General features: G+C 50.6%; 1 protein-coding gene and 1 long non-coding RNA gene across 5 annotated transcripts in view; both read left to right on the top strand.

The window, feature by feature from the left end:
- Positions 1-95: 95 nt before the first annotated feature.
- Positions 96-2,236, top strand: LOC128852028 (uncharacterized). Its single transcript, XR_008449647.1, has 3 exons — positions 96-494; positions 630-824; positions 955-2,236. It is a non-coding gene; the product is annotated as an uncharacterized LOC128852028 (long non-coding RNA).
- Positions 2,237-2,799: 563 nt separating this feature from the next.
- Positions 2,800-17,882, top strand: part of USO1 (USO1 vesicle transport factor) — a 31,308-nt gene continuing 16,225 nt past the window's right edge. For all 4 annotated transcript variants that reach the window (XM_054065179.1, XM_054065176.1, XM_054065177.1 and 1 more), the window contains exons 1-12: positions 2,800-2,983; positions 3,510-3,596; positions 3,710-3,774; positions 7,007-7,086; positions 9,864-9,964; positions 11,125-11,227; positions 11,372-11,427; positions 12,650-12,770; positions 14,450-14,628; positions 15,721-15,861; positions 16,594-16,682; positions 17,359-17,513. In XM_054065179.1, coding sequence (XP_053921154.1) covers positions 2,918-2,983; positions 3,510-3,596; positions 3,710-3,774; positions 7,007-7,086; positions 9,864-9,964; positions 11,125-11,227; positions 11,372-11,427; positions 12,650-12,770; positions 14,450-14,628; positions 15,721-15,861; positions 16,594-16,682; positions 17,359-17,513 — 1,243 coding nt within the window. In that variant the 5' untranslated portion in view covers positions 2,800-2,917. The remainder of the gene's footprint in view (positions 2,984-3,509; positions 3,597-3,709; positions 3,775-7,006; positions 7,087-9,863; positions 9,965-11,124; positions 11,228-11,371; positions 11,428-12,649; positions 12,771-14,449; positions 14,629-15,720; positions 15,862-16,593; positions 16,683-17,358; positions 17,514-17,882) is intronic.

Genomic DNA, 17,882 nt, shown 5'->3' with positions numbered 1-17,882 from the left:
TTGCGCGTGTCTGCGCCAGGGGCGGGGGAGCGTGGTGACGTCACCGCAGGGCGGGCTGCGCGTGGCGCCGCCGGAAGCGGAAGCGAGCGGGGCACGAGCTTTCCTCCCAAGCCGGGGCTGGCAGCGGGCCGTGTGTGCCCAGGCACGAGCTTCTCTCCCGGTCACTGGCTCCAGGAGCGGCGGTGGAGGGAGCCACCCGCTCCCGGGGTTTGCCTAAAGAACCGTGTTCCTTTTGCTTCCCTGGCTCTGCCGCTCCCGAGCACAGGTAGCGCTAGGAGCTTCCGGTCGAGCCGCAGGGCGATAGGCGCTGTTTCAGGATAAGCAGCACCGCGCGGAACTTCTCCCGGAACAGATGCTCTCTGAGGAACGCTGGGGAGCTGCCGCTGGTTGTGGGTGCGACAGCCCGTAGTCAATTCCCAGCGTGAGGAAAGCCGGGTCCTGGGGCGTGTTGTGGTTCCAGACTCCTGGTTTGAGAGGGCTCTGCCGTACCCCAGGTTTGTGCAGGTGGCGTTAGCAGCTGGAGCACGTGAAATATCTTTTTTTTTTTGGAAGAAATCCTTGTCTTTTCTTAAGGGCATACTTGTCAGTATGGAGAAGGCTGAAATAAAGAGCTCTGCGTTTTGTTGCAGAACGCGGTTTTGGTTGTGTTTTCTCTGTCCAAGACCACCATCCTGCTCAAGCTCGAGCATCTGCCATCAGCCCAGAAGGTGTCTCAGACCATCCCTGGGGGAAGTGGGAGCTGCTCCTAACTTCTGGTGTAAAGAGCCCTACTTAGGAGAAGAGTTTTAAGAAAACCCCATTTCTTGGCTACTGGGCAATGCAGGGTAAGTCCACGTCCCAAAATGAACAGGTTTGGATGCATGCGGATGATGTTTCGGTTTAGTGGAGCCAGCTTGCTGCTGGGAAGGGAAGTGAGTGAGTACCATCAGGGATAAAAAGCCTCTCCTGTGCCAGGGTGCTGCCTGCAGGGCTGCTGAGGAAGGTGGAGTGAGGCCAGTCTCCAGTGTGCGCTGTGTCCATGGATTGGCTTTGTCCCCCTGTGGCTGATGGAGATGCCCGCATGGCGCTGTGATTTTGAGTGAGTCCATCTTGCTGAAGCATTCCTTGTTGGCTGATGGCGTAGAAACGCTCTGCTCCCCAGCCTCACTTAAGGATTGCTTGGTGCCCACTTGGGTAGGAATCATCAGCTCCCTGTGCCAGGTGTTTAGGCAGGGAAAACCGGGGGCAGTGGAAAAGTAGGACTGTGGCCAGCTGGGGGTTCCAGTAGATTCCTGGAGGCACAAAAGAGTGCACAGCAAGCTGAACTCCAGAGGAAGTCTGGGCTTTCTGCCCACTGAGAAGGATAAGGCTTGGAAAAGGTGTTCCCAAAGAAGGAGAGCACAGGGCAGGCGGGATGAATCGCAGGGGAGTAGAAGGATTGCAGAAATTAGATGTGACTGCTCTGCATCTTTACTTTGTTCAGGGGTTCACTGCATCCAGAACTCCTGTAGTTCCTTCAGGACTGGAAGGACTCGGGGCTCTGCTTTTGGGGTTACAGGAAATGTAGCTGGAAACAAAGAAAACAAGTGGACAGAACCCTGTTTTAGTGACTGCTGTGATACTCCAGCTTGTTAGGCCAATGCACTGATTTCAGCTGTGTCTGTCTTCAGGTGGGGCACAAGCTGTTGGGCTTTACAGCACTAAAAGTAAATGTTCAGTTCCAGTTACACTTTTTAATGCAAAATGCTAATTTCATTCTTGATGGGGAGAGTAAAATTCCCAAAGCTTTTAGTTTAAGTAGTGATGCGAGAGGGATTTTCTCCCTGAAGGAAAGGAGCTAGTTTTAGTCTTGAGTGAGATGATTGGTTCCTTTCTGTGTAATTTCCTGTCTTTGCCAATTGGCGATTTCTGCATATCTAATTACCATTAAACACTGCTGAACCACAAATCCTGTGTGTAAATAATGGGCATGGTTCATGAGAAGGCACGATGGGGCTGGTGGTCTGATGTTTGGACTGGAGGAGTTTAGAGGTCTTCTCAGCCTCGGTAGTTGGACGGTAATGGTTAGGAGGACTGTGCTGGGAGCTGGCTGGGAACACCTGGAGTGCCGGTTCTTAGCTGTTCCTTGGCAGGAAAGACGAGGGTGATCAGGAGCATCCAAGTGAGGGAAGGGCAGTACCTGGAAGAGCCTGAGCTGTTGCTGGGTCTGCTTTAACTGCTGTACCTCAAGGGGTGGTTCCCTTCTCCAAGAGTAATGTGGTAATTTCCTCCTTAGGAACTGGTGTCACATTTTCCAAGAGAAGCAGGCACTTCCCAGCTCCCAAGGGTTTGTTGTGGGGCTGTTCTGGACACAGACACCCGGGATGCGGGGTTACTGGGCAGGCTGACGCCCCCACCATCTGCTGTTCGTTCTGAGCAGACTCGCAGCAAAAGCCCTGCTGCCCCTGGGCCTCGCGTTCGGTGCTCGGTCCTGCTCCATTGCCTCCTAAGGATGGCACAGGCAGAGCGGGGCAGCACACCGGTACCGGCCAGGATCGATCGGGGAAAGCAGGCTGTGCTCCCTCCGCCTGCTGTGCCGCAGCTGAAGCGCCCCGGGAGGCCGGTAATCCTGGGCGGGGAGGGGTTCGGCTCCAGTGACGCCGGTGGGACGGCGGGGGCGGGGCCGGACCAAGGGGACCGAGGGGCGGGGCTACGGGCGGAGCGGGATCACGTGACAACAGGGGCGGGGGCATAAGGCCGACGGGATGGGGCGTGGCCCCGGGCCAATGGTGTCGCGGGGACTCGGTCACGTGCCGCTGGGGGCGGGGCTCCCACCTATTGGCCCGGCAGCCGCTCCCGCCCGGCGGCCACGTCGCGCCACGTCCCGGCGCAGGCGCGGCGGCCGCTTCCGTGGCGGGGGCGGCGGCGGGGCCGAGGCCCGGGGCGCGACCGAGCCGCCATGAACTTCCTACGGGGCGTCATGGGCGGCCCCAGCGCCGGCCCGCAGCCCTCGGGCGCCGAGACGGTGAGCGGGGCGCCTGGGGAGCCGGGGTGGGGCCGGGGGCGGCTGCGGGGGCCGGGCCGTAACAGCCCCGCGCGCGGGGGAGACGCAGCCCTCCCGGTGCTGGGGCTGAGCCCTGGGTCGCCGTTCCTCCCTTCCACACACTCTCTCTCTCTCTTTCTCTTCTTCCCTCCCGGGGCCGGGTCCGAGCCATGCGTCCGCCGTTCCTCCCTTCCTCCCTCCCGGTGCCGGTTCCGAGCCCCAGGGCAGCCCCTTTCTCCCGGTGCTGGGTCCGAGCCCCGGGGCAGCCCCTCTCCCTCCCTCCCGGTGGCCGCTCCGAGCCCGCGGCCCCCGGTGCCCGTGCCGGGCAGGGAGCCCGCAGACCCTCCTTGCCTCTCCTTGTCCCTTTCCCAGCGGGCCCGGGCGGGTCCCGGCGCCCTGAGCCTCGCTCTGCCGGGGGACGTGAGGCTGCGAGGTGGGGAGCTCGGCTGGCAGCGGAGAGACAGCCGTGCCCGGGGCTTTTGACCGCGTGTACCTTGTTGGTTCCCAGATCCAGAAGCTGTGTGACCGGGTGGCTTCTTCCACGTTACTGGATGACCGGAGGGATGCTGTGCGGGCTCTGAAATCACTCTCCAAGGTGGGCGCCCAACTTCCCCAGCAGCCGCCGGGCTTCTCTGGCTGATGCGGTGCCTGAAAAGCTCTGTGTGGGCTCCTGGTGAGACCAGTGACTGTTCGTTGTTCTCCAAACAGAAATACCGACTGGAGGTTGGGATACAGGCTATGGAACACCTCATCCGTGTCCTGCAAACAGACCGGTAAGCATGGAAAACCTGCCCCTTCTCTGCTGCCGGAGCGGGCACAGGCAGATCGATTCCAGGTGCTGGTAAAGCTAGGTGGGAGCTGGGTTCACACAGCTCTTCTGCCACAGCACCTTTTCCATGTCAGACTTGAAACAAGCATATTCAGAGGTGAAAAGAATTCCAGGCACTGGGATGAGGGACAGAATGATCAGTTTAGAGTTCCAGTGGTACAGAAGTGCATCCTAATGCTCCTCAGTGGTTAGCATGTACCGCTGTGGGAAGGTAAATCCCAAATTTTAAGCTGTCTTTTGGAAATCACCCAAAACCCAACCTGTTGCTGGGCAGAAGGTGAGCTGGACAGGATTAAGAGGAAATGGTCCAAGTCAGCAAGTGTGTTTTCTCAGATGTGTGTCACCAAGTGAGCTGGCAGGATCGTTCTGTCAGGGGGAGTGATGCAGGCGCTTCATCCAAAGGGCTCGGAGACTCTGGCTGCCGCTGAGACAGGTGGCACAACTCTTAACACATGGTGCAGACTGGAATGTAACATCTCTGCAGCCCAGCATTTAAAGTATCTTTGCCATCGATCTCCTCCTGCAGCTGATAGCGTTGCTCTATGCGATGGTGCCCATGTGCTGTAGCTTGGGATCTGTTTGCAGTGCTCTGCTTCAAGCTGTGAAACCTCGGTGCGTGGGTGGCCGAGTGCACTGGGACAGCCTTTCCACTTGGATTTGAACATAAAACGGGTAAACATGAAAAGCCAGGCGTGAGGGCATATGTGGGCCTCTTGCACGCGTGTATGGGGGAGCATGTTCCTGTGTCAGACCAGGGGAGAGCTGGGAAGGCAGCAGTTAGCTGTCCAGGAGCAGGAATGGTTTCTGTTTCTTTGCTGCGCCGTTAAAAATAAATGCTTGGCCTGTGTGTGCAGCTTGGATGGTGCAAATGGTCAAAGGGAAGGTGACAGGAGTAACTGTCCCTGCTGTGATGGGGAAGCCCTTTGGATAACTAGGTCAACAAGCCTTCATCCACTTTGGTTCCTTGTTAAAGCTTCTGTAAGAGGTGATGTAAGTGTAATCACCCCGCTGACAGCTTTCCCACAGCTGGAGTTCTCATCCTAGGTGTGCTGTAGTTGATGATACCATAGAAAAGTGCTGTTATTCCATTCTTTTCTTGGCAGTGCAGAGGATGCGCGTCTCCTGTTGTTCTAGGGCAGGTAGAAGCAATGATGAGGCGCCAGTGTTCCATGTGGTTCTCTCCGCTGGTTGTGAATTCATGGAGTGCTGTGGAACATCTCTGTCGAGTACCCCACGAAGCTTGGCTGGCAGAGGGAAGGTGCCTCCGGTGGCTTCTGCTGGGTCGTTGTGTTACAGGAAGGCTGTGTGAGAGCCAGGAAGTGATTTCTTGACTGATTTTCAGTCCAGAGCAAAAGCTGCGGGGCTCCAGGCTGAACAGAGTAATCGATGGAATGCTGCATGTGGTGAACAGCAGATGGTTGTGAGGCAGTGAGCAGCAAAACAAGGCTGCTGCTCCCTTCATTTTTGTGATGCCTTCCTCTTTGACAGGAGAAACGAGGCCCGCTTCTGCCACATCTACATACAATTTGCTAATTCTTCTGCAGCTGCAATGATTTCCCTAACAGGAGAAAGGAAAAGCAAGGCTGCACCTTGGGGGTTTTTAAGTCTCCAGGAAGTAATTCCTCTGTGTGTTTCAGCTGTGGAATGACTTTGGTTACATGAAAAGGAATCCACAGGCTTTGTAGTATTGTGTCAGAGAACTAAAATTATAATAAAGGGAAAGCAGAAGTATGCTGGAAATCTGAGCATTCCTGCTGGATGAGAATGTTTACATGGGCTAAAAGCTTCCTTTGCTTGCTTTGATCAGCAGTTTAGTGGAGGAGGAGATCATTTTTTCCCCCTTGTTTCTATGAGAGCCCAGTGTAGAAGCAGGTGGTAGGAGTTGAATGACATGAAAGGAAAATGCCTGTGTCCTGGGAGAGGGTCAGCAGGACAAGGACTCAATTCAAAACCCAATTGGAGATATAAACCACACTGACACCTGGTTATTTCTGGCTTTTGATCTAGTGTGAGCCTTGGAGAAAGGGTGGTGTGGTGTCACTTGAAGCTGAAGCCCATGTGGTAGTGACACAAGTGTTGTAGGTCTGGATTGCTCCATTCTGTCCTCTCCAAGCTGGTGAATCACCTCGAGGCTTCTCTGGTTTTCTTCGTTGCAACGGCTGCTGTAGGCCTATCACCCTTAATTAGTGGCCTAGCAGAGGCAGCTGCCCTCAATGAAGGCTTTTAAGACTGCTGGTGAGGTTGTTTTTAGGCGTCTGCTCCGAACTGGCCTAGCAGCTTCTTACAGGTTGGATTTCATTGGCTTTAGAGAACAGTGAAAGCAAACACTTAAAGGTTTGAATTGAGGGGTCTTGTGCTGACTGCGTGCTCTGCTGGTGCTTGGGGAGGACATCGGAACAGCCGGTGTGCGTCCTCCTTGGGTTTTATTTTCCTTTGGGTATTTCTCTGGTTTATGAGCACAAAGCAAGCAGCAAAAGCATGTGCGTTCCCCCCCGGTACTCCAGGGCTGTCTCAGTTGTGCACAGGGCTTGCAGGCTGCCTGGTCTGTGTGATGTAGAAATGTCTCCTCCAGCAGGCCTTAGGGAGAGAGGAGCTGGTGTAAGGAGGTGCGCTGGTGCTTTGGGTTCGACTGGCTGCCCCGTAGCTCCCTGGAGCGCCCCGAGTTCCATAACTCGTAGTGACTGTGTGTACTCTGAGCTGGCTGGCTTCCTTGGAGAATCTGCAGCTGTTGCCATTGCGTTAATGTGGAACATGAGCTTTTGGCCCTGGTTCTCACTGACAGGGTAGCCGATAGGGTCTTTTCTGGGACAGTGCTGGAACTTGTCTGCAGCTTTCTTGGGTGGCTTCCTGGGAAGGGGTCTGAAACCCTCCTGGAGACTTTTCCTGATGTACTTGAGGAGCAGGTTGGAAGGAGTGCCTCAAGAAATGGAAGACGTGCTCCCAGCGAAGCTTCCTGTGGTCACCTTGTGCCACTAGACTTTCTGGATGCGGCCACCTGAGGGAATGGAACTGGGAGGAGGAGTTTGACTCCATTTGGGACCAGACAGCTCATAGTTACATGGTGTTACAGAATGTCTGTCAGCAGCCATCCTGCTGCTGCAAAGGGAGCTGCCTGGGCAGTGCCGTAGGAGTGGTTGGATATCAGTCACTAAAGAAAAGTGATTCTTTCATTGCAGTTCAGATTCTGAAATAATTGGCTATGCCTTGGACACGCTCTACAATGTCATATCAAATGACCTGGAGGAGGAGGAGCAAGGTAAGCACTTGGTGGTAGCAGTTGTGTTAACTGGGGGAGTCCTTTCTGTGGTGGTTTTGCTCTGACTACAAACTGTAATCCGCGTGGTTTTCTAATGCCAAGACTCGCTTTGTGTAGCCGTTAGGACAGTGCTAACAATCTTGCACACAGTTTGTCTTGTAATACTGGATCTCTTGCTTGTCTCTGTGCTCACTTGCCCGGCTCCTCCTTGCTCATCCAGCTACCTCATCTTCAGGAGAGAGGTTTGGAACAAGATCAGAATTTTACGGTGCTGGTGAATCCATGCTCATGGGAGTGGCCTTGATTACAGACTTGATGAGAACGTTATTGGCAGTCTCTTAGGATGAGCAAGGAATCAACAGACCTGGGCTACGCGCGTGCTGCTCATGGTGTTGGGAGAATGCAGGGTGGTTCTGCCAGAAGTTACTCCCTGATGGAGTAACTGCTGCCATAGAAAACTGGGATAACTGCTTGGAAAATCGGGGCTTATGCTACCGTTGTGCTGTTCGGTAAGCTATTTGACTTGTAAACTTGTTCTCTTGTTTCTTTTTCTTTTCTCTACGCTGACAGATGATTCTGAAGGTAAAACCTTTACTTATTTACGCCTGGCACTTGGCTTTAGGCCTGTCTGCTGCCTGCACTCATAACGCTTGCTGACGTTGAAAAGGACACTGTGAAAGCTGCATGCTTTCTGCTCTAGACATTTTCTTTAGAGCCAAAATGCTTTCCCAATTTCATTTCTCATGTGAATTGGGCCTGCTGAATGCCAGCAGATCTCCAGGAAGAGCCATCAGTTCTTGTTTGGGATGTAACGGAAGCGTGCAGCTTCACAGAACGGGTAGGATTTAATGGACAAAGTTCACGGACGCTTTCTGTTTTGAAAAAGCCCTGAACTTGGACACCAGCATGCTCGTGCTGCACGTGAGCGTCCTTCACAGTGTCTCTTTGAAGCAATGCATGTTAAAATAATGTTCGCTTCTGTGCTAATCTGCCACTAATGCCTTGTATGTTCTCCTTTCTTAACCTGGCGTTATTTATTTCACCTGTAATTTTCTATGAGCTGTGACCAAACATCTTGTCCTTTACCCAATCTATGCTACAAACAGCGAGTGTTTGAACTATGGGTTCCTCCTAATCCCAGCTCTGGTCCTTGCACGAGTTCTAGGGGCTGAGGCAGCACCTGACCAGTGCACACAGTTCATGCAGCCTCTTACAAGCTCGCTGCAGGGTTTATACAGCCCAAAAGCTGGGCTCTGGCTCAGGATGTCCAGGATTCTCATATAAAGGGCCAAACTAAAGGTGTCTTTGTCTTTTCCCTTTTCCCTATTGGTATTACTTCTACTAAAGTTATTAAAAGAGGGAAAGAAGCTGGACAGAAAGGGGAAGGAAAAGGGAAAGTGCACCTTCTGTTCTGTGGGTGCGCCACAGGTTTTGCCACCAGACTCTACCTATAATCACTTTTAAGTCTACGCAATGCGCAGGGCTCAAATCAAGAGAACAACTTCCATCTATTGAGAGTAGCCCTTAGTGACCACTGAGAAGCAGCACTGCGCACTGGAATGAAATGGTGAAATAAACAGATGAGGTGCCAACCAGTAGTGCCCATACTGGACTGGTTTGCGGAGCAGCTTTGTAAATTGTCGCTTGGCCTACAAAAATAGCAGCGGTGCAGAGATGCCCTTTGCATGCCTTGTGGGATACTTTCACATTGTTTTTTTTGTTTGTGCGACCATGAAACATGAAATAATTGTGTCAAAGGGAATGCACGAGCTTCCCTAGTTCTACATGACTTGAGTAAGTAACAGAAGGGCATTGCGTTCCCCTCTTGAAATTAATGCAGGTTCCAGGACTGAGAGGTTTGGATGCTCAGCTGTTTCAGACCTACTGCCCTTCCCTGGTGGTTTGGTCTTTTCTGTTGCTGGACCAAACCAAATGAGGTGTTTGAGCCATTTAGCTTTAGGGGTTGATATTTCACACCACTTGCTTTGAGCCTCTTGGTGTGAAATGTACTTTGCTTTTGCACGGTGAATGGTCCTGTGAGGAACCTCTCAGCAGGCAAACAGAGCCCCTTGGAGGCTTTCTGCCTCGCCTCTGCTGAGAGGGATCTCCGTTCCCTCTGAGTTCTCTGCTCCTTATTGCTGTGCTTGGTTATCGTTGCAACTGGCAGCTGTAGGGAGAGAGCCCTGACTCCAGAGAGGATCGTAGAATAGTTTCGATTGGAAGGGACCTTAAAGATCTAATTCCAAGCCCCCTGACCTGGGCAGGGACACCTCCCACTCGATCAAGGGGCTTAGAGCCCCATCCAACCTGGCCTGGAACCCCTCCAGGGATGGGGCAGCACCACTGCTCTGGGCAACCTGGGCCAGGGCCTCTTATCGCGAAGAATGTCTTCCTATTGTCTAGTCTAAATCTGCCCCGTCCTATCGCTCCATGCCTTCCCTAGCTCTCTTGTAGGCTCCTTCAGGTACTGGAAGGATCCATAGAAATAGGATTTGTTTCCTTTAATGCTGAAATGAGTTTGTTTAGTAGATCCTCAGTTCCCTCCTAATTCTTAAACAAAACGCTTCTCACTAAAGGTCATGTTTATGTTAGCGTGGGTTTTCTTTTTTGTGCAGTGCTTGTGTCCGTGTTTGGTTTGAAAAGGATTTGGTTAATATCGTAGCAGAGACTTAAAACCTTTTTGCCATCCAGGGTCTTGTTTTATTAAGAGTAAACACCACAAGTCCCTGGAGTTCTCCCAGTAGCGTGCTGTAATGCTTTGTCTTTTACTGTTACAGAGGAAAACGTACCGAAACAAGTTGATGATTTGGGAAGTCAGTTCACAGAGATTTTCATTAAACAGCAAGAAAACGTCACACTTCTGTTGACGCTTGTGGAGGTGAGTGGATCATTCCCAGAATGCCGGGAGAGGGCTCGTGCTGTGCAGGGAGGCTCTCTGAATGGATAAAGCTGTGTTAAGTGTTTACAGTGAGGCCTGTGGCAAGTGTGAAGTGTTGTGGGACGTGGGGAATGTTGTCTTGGAGGCGAGTGAGGTCCATGACCTCGATGAACACAGTAGTGCAACTTTTGGAGCCGGGTAGCGCAGGCAGGGTAACGCGAGGCGTTTCATTAGAAACAGTCAAGGTTATTGCCTCACAAGCACAAACTGTTGTTGCTTGTGCAAGAATAACTTTTTGCATGATCATTAATTGATAGTGAGAGACAGTGATGTCTGAGATGCAGTTCAAGGGGAAAGGCTGACTACTCTCCATCTGCATCAGATGTTCATCTCCTTTTCCAGTGCTTTTATCCCCAAGGCCTGCCTTTTTATTCTCAAGCATTAAACATTCTGTTTCCAAACTAAGAATATGATTGCACTTGGGAGAAAAAGAGCAATGTGAATGAATCTTTTTTTTTTGTTTGTTTTTTTCCTCTTTGGAGCTCATCCCCAGTAAAAAGATGATTTTACTCTTCCCACGTGCAACTTGTACTGTGCTCTTGGCAGTGTTAATCGGTCAGTGTATCTGGGGTGTAGTTCCCAAGTGCTGGATTTCAGCCTCGATAGATGGAAATGCAGATCAGGAGCATGGTTTTGTACACTGTGGTTATGAGTTAGGAAAACGATCTTTCTGACACCTGTGTTTGTGGCTGCCAGACCTGCAAAACTATTGTATGTAGTGAATGTGAAAGGTTGGCTTATAAACACACTTGCGAGGTGTGTAAATCCTACTTGGATTTACAGGTAGTGTGGGCTGATCCCCAGAGGATTGGACTGGCTGGTTTTTAGGAAGCAGAAATACCTGGAGAAGCTACCCCAGAGGAGGGGGAGGAAAGCGAACTGCTGGGAGCTCACACTGCTGATCATAGAATAGAAAGCACCATGGAACAGGATGGTGTTTTGACTTGCCGGCCATGTGCTCTAGTAGGATGGATGAAAGAAGAAACCGATGGGAGATGAAACTCCTTATCCCTTTGCTGCCTGCCCATAACTGGTGTCTAGAATAGAAGGTTGAATGCTAAGGAATTTATTACTCAATGTGCTCCTTTCCATCTTTGCAGGAGTTCGATTTCCATGTCCGCTGGCCTGGAGTGAAGCTGCTGACATCTCTTTTAAAGCAGCAAGGACCTCAAGTGCAGCAGATAATTCTTGTCAGCCCTATGGGTGAGTGGTTGTGTTTCTTGCTCATGAACTTGAAGCTGAAGCTCAGTAAACACCATGGCAAAGCAGTCTCGAGCATGATGTTTTCAAAACCTCCAGTATAACAAAGCTACGCCTTTATGCTCTTTTTTAATGTGATTTTTGCAGGTGTTTCCAGACTAATGGATTTACTAGCAGACTCCAGGGAGGTTATACGGAATGATGTAAGTAGAGAACAAAGGCAGTTTATCCTCATAATAAACAGTAACTGTCTGCTGAATCGCTCAGTACTTGTGAGGAGTTGGGATTAAGTTAAATGTACGTACATGATGGAATGATTGTGGTTGCTAATTTGGAATATTTTGTTCCTTGGTTGAGGGGAGTGGCTTTGGGAGGTCTCACCATGACTGACAGCAAGGCAAACTTGCTGTGTGGTTAATGCAAACATTGACCCCTGTGCAGGGTTTGGTTAGTGGGTCAGCTGATCACTCTCTTGGCCTTCCATCAGGTTCAATTCAGTCCTTTTTACTCATCAGATGCCAAAATGCTCTAATAATTCACTGCCAAATCGTAGAATCATGGACTTGGAGAATTGTTTGGTTAGAGAAGACCTTTGAGGTCAAGTTCAGCCATCCCTGTCCACTACTAAACCAGATCCCTGAGCACCTCATCTGCCCGTCTGTTAAACCCCTCCAGCAATGGGGACTCCCACCACCTCCCTGGGCAGCCTCTGCCAGTGCCCGAGAAGCTTTTCCACAAAGACATTTTTCCTGATGTTCAATCTAAACCTGCCCTGGCGCAACTTGAGGCCATTGCCTCTCATCCTGACCCTTGTTACTTGGCAGAAGAGACCAGCACCCACCTTGCTACAACCTCCTTTCAAGCAGTTGTAGACAGCGATGAGGTCTCCCCTCAGCCTTTTTTTTTCCCGATTAAACAACCCCAGGTCCCTCAGCCACGTCTCATAACGCTTGTTCTCCAGCCCCTTCTCCAGCTCCGTTCCCTTCTCTGGACGCGCTCCAGCCCCTCAATGTCCTTCTTGGAGTGAGGTGCCCAGAACTCAACCCAGGATTTGAGGTGTGGCCTCACCAGCAGCGAGTACAGGCGCACAATCCCTTTCCTGGACTTGGCATTGCTGAGACGCTTTTCCAGGGTGCTGCTCAGAAGAGATGAGGTGCTTTACAGGTCCCTCCTCTCTTCTGTGTAGCCTCTGGTCATCCTTTTTTAGCAGCACTGCTCTCCTGAAGTGCATTGAGGAATGAGAGAACCGCTGCATGGTGTCCAAAGGGGGTTTAGCTCCATGAGCTGAGTCGCAGGGCAGTTCTGTCCTGTGGCTCTGGCCCAGGGTTATGTTGCTGATTTAGCATCCTGCTAAGGGCTGTGACATGTGAAAAGCAATGTAGTAAAACTGCTTAATTTTCTCTCTTCCCCCCCCTGCCTGTCAAGGGAGTTCTGTTGTTACAGCAACTGACAAAAAGCAACGCAGCCATACAGAAGATAGTTGCCTTCGAAAATGCCTTTGAGAGACTTCTGGATATCATAACAGAAGAAGGAAACAGCGACGGAGGTACGGAGGAGTCTCAGGCCTACCCCTAGTGCTGTGCTGCTGCACAGACCATTCGGTGATGCTGTGTGTGGGTTGCTGTCACTGTGCGATTGGAGCTGGGGCAGTGGTAGAAGGATCAAAACGCCCAGCGTGGTCACTGTAACACAACCAAAACCCGCTTGCGAGTAGGCAGGGCTTCAGCAGCTTTTGAAAAGTAGTGGTGACTGACTTAGTTAAAGCATCAGTTAATTTCTCTGAGCGTGTGCACGAGTGCGTGTTCTGCTTGTGCACGTGTACACTTGGAGTGGCAGTACCAGGTGTGCGTGCACATCATTTATCACTTACCGCGTTAGGCGTCTGTACTCCTCCTGCAAGATCCTCGGGTGCCTGGAGTGGCTGGAACCAACAGCTTGCTGACTTTTCTCACTAGTAACTTCATTTTTCTGTCCAGCTCTTTGCCATATCATTTCCCTGTTGGGAGTGAGGAAAACAAGGGTAAGAGAAGTGAGCAAAACGGATGCGGCACTAGGTGCTTTTTATTTGATTAGCAACACCTTACGAGTTTCCCACCAATCATAGTTGGCCACAGGACCCGTTTCAGTAACAGCTGGCTGCTGCTCCATGCCATTCTGTGGGCTGCAGGAGCCATTAATTATTCTTTCCCAGCTGACTTAGTCCAGGTATGTCAGCATGGAAGGATTAAGCAGACCTTTGATTCAAAGCCACTATTTTTAGGTGTTTCTTAATTTTAGGAGACTTGGTATGTAAATCCCTAAGCGCTAAGAGTCCTCTGCTCCACACGTGTCCCTTCCTGCAGTCCTGCCAAGGGCTCGATTGCCGGCTGTGGTGTGGCAGAGGGAAGGACAATGTGACAGCTGCTCTCTGCTCTTGTGCTCTCAAGTTTGGCGCTGTCTGTGTTCAGAAGCACAAGGAGTAAGTCACTCTGGGCTGCCGAGTCCAGGCTCTGAGGCACCTCAGCACAGGCTGCCTTTATGGGGGATCCTCCTGGACAGAGCTGTCGGAGCATTTTCTCTTCACAGAGCACGAAGCTGATTAGTGTCAACAGTGGTTTTTCAGTACTGATAAGACCTAAGGGTAAAAATGAGGCAGTTGCAGCTCCAAGGAGAGGAATAGGCTCATTGTAAGGGCTTGTTGTAAGAATGGTTACTGCACCAAACTAACCCCAAAGTACCTTTGAAATGAGTTGAAGAGGTAGCGATTAAAGGGAAGGAATGTGTGACCCAGTAAGAGTTGCAGCGTTTGAATCGTGCAACCCAGAGGAACTTCATTTTAGTGCTTATGACACGGAGATGGCAGAGTAGCCCAACTCTGGATTCGGTGCCCTTCAAGACACCAAGTGGTGCTGAGGCTTTGCTGGAAGTCTTTCTCATTCTGGCCCACTTAACTCATCCGAATCCTCTGTTGTTTGGGAATAATGGGTTTGCCTTAGACTTGTGGAAAAAACGCAATTATTGTTTCCTCAGAAATACGCTGGATCAACACGGATGTATTTAATTTTCAACCTTTGATTGTTTTCCATATGTGAGGTTCACAGTTCTTCCTCCAAATATGATGTTTAAGAATGAAGAGCTCAGGCGTGTGGGCTCTGCTCCATCTGAAACATCCTCATTGCATGGAGGAGCCAGTTAGTGTTCCACGTGTCGTCTTCTCATTGATCTGTTGTTTTTGTATCTCACCAGGAATTGTGGTGGAAGACTGTCTCCTCCTATTGCAAAACTTGTTGAAGAACAACAATTCCAATCAGAATTTCTTCAAAGAAGGTTCCTACATCCAGCGCATGAAGCCTTGGTTTGAGGTTGGAGATGACAACTGTGGGTGGTCGGCACAGAAAGTCACTAATCTTCACCTAATGCTGCAGGTAAAATGCTTCATCTCACTCTAAAGTACTGCGGTCAACACTTTTTCCCCTCCCTAACAGTGAGGTGTAACGTATCCATTTACTGCAAAATCCAGGCATTGTCAGTACCTCAGAGTTAGCTAAAACCATTCCAGGGAGATCTTGCAGCGGCCTTCGGGTACTTAAAGGGGTTCCAGGAAAGCTGCGGTGGGGCCTTTTATGAGGGCATGGAGTAATGGACAAGGGGGAATGGCTTTAAATCCGAAGGGGGAAGATTTAGATTGAACATTAGGAAGATGAGGGTGGGGAGGCCCTGGCCCAGGTTGCCCAGAGCAGCCGTCGCTGCCCCATCCCTGGAGGTGTTCAAGGCCAGGTTGGATGGGGCTTGGAGCCCCTGAGCCAGTGGGAGGTGTCCCTGCCCATGGCAGGGGGTGGAACTGGATGGGCTTTGGGGTCCCTTCCAACCCAAACCATTCCATGATTCTGTGATTCATGAGACTGGACAGCTGTTCAGCTTCCAGATGGCAAATTTGTGACGGCTGGCGTATCGCACAGCGTCCTTTCATGTGATGTCAGAGGGAACCGTGAGTTGAGCTAAATACAGGATTTGGCATGTTGTATGTGAGGAACTCTGCTGTATGATTTTGGTATGGCCGTGGTGCCTTCCGTGTGGGTTCACAGCTCTTGACTGCTGGGTGTCTTTGCTTCTGTCCACCCTCCCAAGGAATGAAATAAAGTTCCTGGTTCGGTGGCACTTTGTGTGGAAGCTGAACATCAGTGGTGATGGTGGTTCATGGCTTTCTGAAGTGCATATAAATATGTCTATTAAATATGTATAATTATATATATTATATGTATGTAAACAAGAGTGGTTTCAGCTGGATCTCTCGTCACTTTGTTGCAATCGAATCAAGCATTGATGACACTGAACTCAGAATCAAACGGCGGTATAAACACGATGAATGAGCTGCACGTGCTGTCTGATTGTAATCCAACTCCATTTTTAGGAGTGACTCCCTCTCATGGCTGAACTTCAGATGGGTGTTTTTGTTTTGTTTTGCATTCCAGAAGGTCTCGGGCTCTTCTCACATGGCACTGTTTCTTTTTGCCTAGCTCGTGCGGGTGCTCGTGTCTCCCACCAACCCTCCTGGTGCTACCAGCAGCTGCCAGAAGGCCATGTTTCACTGTGGGCTCTTACAGCAGCTCTGCACCATCCTGATGGCAACCGGAGTTCCTGCAGACATCCTGACAGAAGTAAGCGGGAGCAAATAGGTGCAGGGATGGAGTCAACACAGGACCCCACAGGGATAACAGGTTGCTGCAGAGACTGAGATGATGGTGTTTGCTAAGAAAGAGTATTTCAGATGCTAGAGAAGTCAGGTTCCTGTGTGGGCAACCCCAACGTAAGAGGCTTTTCTGTTACGTTCTGCAACCATAAAGTGTTTCGATGTGCTTATTTTTAACGTTGGGTTCCAGCATATCCTGGCGTGGCTAAATTGACTCACGTTCCCTGTTTTGGGGGTGGGTTTGCCCTGATTGTTTTGCTTTTTTACGAGAGCCCAAAAGCGCTCTGCCTTGGCAGGTTTCCCATGATGAGGGATGCCAAGCTCCTAGAAAGCCATGTCTCACTGTAGTGCTTTCCCTCGCATAAGGAGTGTAGGCCGGGTTCTTCAGTGCATCTCCCTCCAGTCAGTTGGACTGGCTGTCACAGCAGGACTGGTCTGACATGGAAAGTGAAGGTGGAGGTAACTGGGTGTGACAGCAGCTCTCTGGCCCCAACCTTTGGTCAGCATACTTGACTGCTGCTTGCTGCCAGGATTTTGTTTGAAATGCTTTTACTGAGTAAGTCTCTGTGCTGAGACTTGGTATGAGTTTGTTGATACTGAGCTGTCAGGGTGATCTTGAGCAATTTTGAGTGAACTAGGTTGGTAGACTGTGTCTGACATTGAACTGTTGATTTCATGTTCTTCTCTGCCCTTTGCCTAGACCATTAACACTGTATCTGAGGTCATTCGAGGATGCCAGATGAATCAAGACTACTTTGCCTCTGTAAATGCACCTTCCAATCCACCAAGGTAAAGGAAGACGAGGAATTAACTGCGTTAGGTGATGATGTGTTGGTATGGGCAGGGGCCCTCTAACCTGTCTAAGTTCAGAGTTTGGCGTTATGGCACAGAGCAGCAGCTCAAGATACGGTATGAAGGTGTGTTTCCAGAAAAAGGAGGCCTAGGACTGATTTTATTTGGTGTGGGACTTGAAAAATGAATGAGCAGTAGCTGAGAAATCCATCAACTGGGGTGAGCTGCTGCTGCCAGCCCAAGGACAGCCTGCAGAAAGATTAGAGGCCAGGAAATGAGGCGGGGAATTGGTGTGTGCTCAGGCTGGGGAGCAGCTAGTGTCAGCTTAAAGGCATCTTAATCTTAACAGCTGAAGAGGAGGGCAAGGGTGGAAAAAGAGCCTTCTGTGGTACAAGGTGCAGAGGCCTTAGGAGGCGGCAGCTGCCTGGGAGCAGCAGGGGACTTGTGGGAGAAGGAAATGTTGGGAAGAAACTCCAGCTCGTTGCGGTTACGGGTTAATGGCTCTACTGTTGTGTGTGTTAACGCGCTGAAGAACTATGGTATCAAAACCAAATGTAAATTGGAGTCACACAGTCTCTTTCCATACCTGGAGAATGCACTCCAAACTGTGTATCCGTAGTCGCCTTCATCCACAGCTTTGTCCTAACGACTTTTCTCCTTCCTTTCCAAACAGGCCTGCGATTGTAGTGCTCCTGATGTCCATGGTGAACGAACGGCAGCCATTTGTGCTGCGCTGTGCTGTTCTCTACTGCTTCCAGTGCTTCCTGTACAAAAACCAAAAAGGACAAGGAGAGATCGTTTCAACGCTTCTGCCATCGACTATTGACGGTACGTGGGGCGAGCTGTGCCCTCACACAAACCTTTAAATGCCTCAGCTCATGTCTCTTGCGAAACTGTCTACCTGCCATAAAGTGTCTGATCCCAGCAAGGATCTGACACCGAAAATGCTAGAAAATAAATCTCTCTGGCTCATTTTGGAGCTTTAGAAAGCAAGCATCCTTCCTCAGGCCTGGGCAACATGCGGGAGTGACCTCCATCAATCAGGTGCAATGACACAAGAGTTAGACACGAATCTATTTTCCATTTAGATGCATATGTATAAATTTTCCCAGAAATCTTATTCTATTAGTTTCCAAGGTCTAATTTTAATGTTATGAAACTTTGCAACAGTCAGAACTCTTGCTCATTTGGAGCTGG

The sequence above is a fragment of the Cuculus canorus genome, chromosome 4 (assembly GCF_017976375.1).
Source record: "Cuculus canorus isolate bCucCan1 chromosome 4, bCucCan1.pri, whole genome shotgun sequence".
NCBI classification, from domain to species: Eukaryota; Metazoa; Chordata; class Aves; order Cuculiformes; family Cuculidae; genus Cuculus; species Cuculus canorus.
The sequence above is the reverse complement of the archived record's forward strand: the minus strand, read 5'-3'. Positions and strand labels throughout refer to the sequence as shown.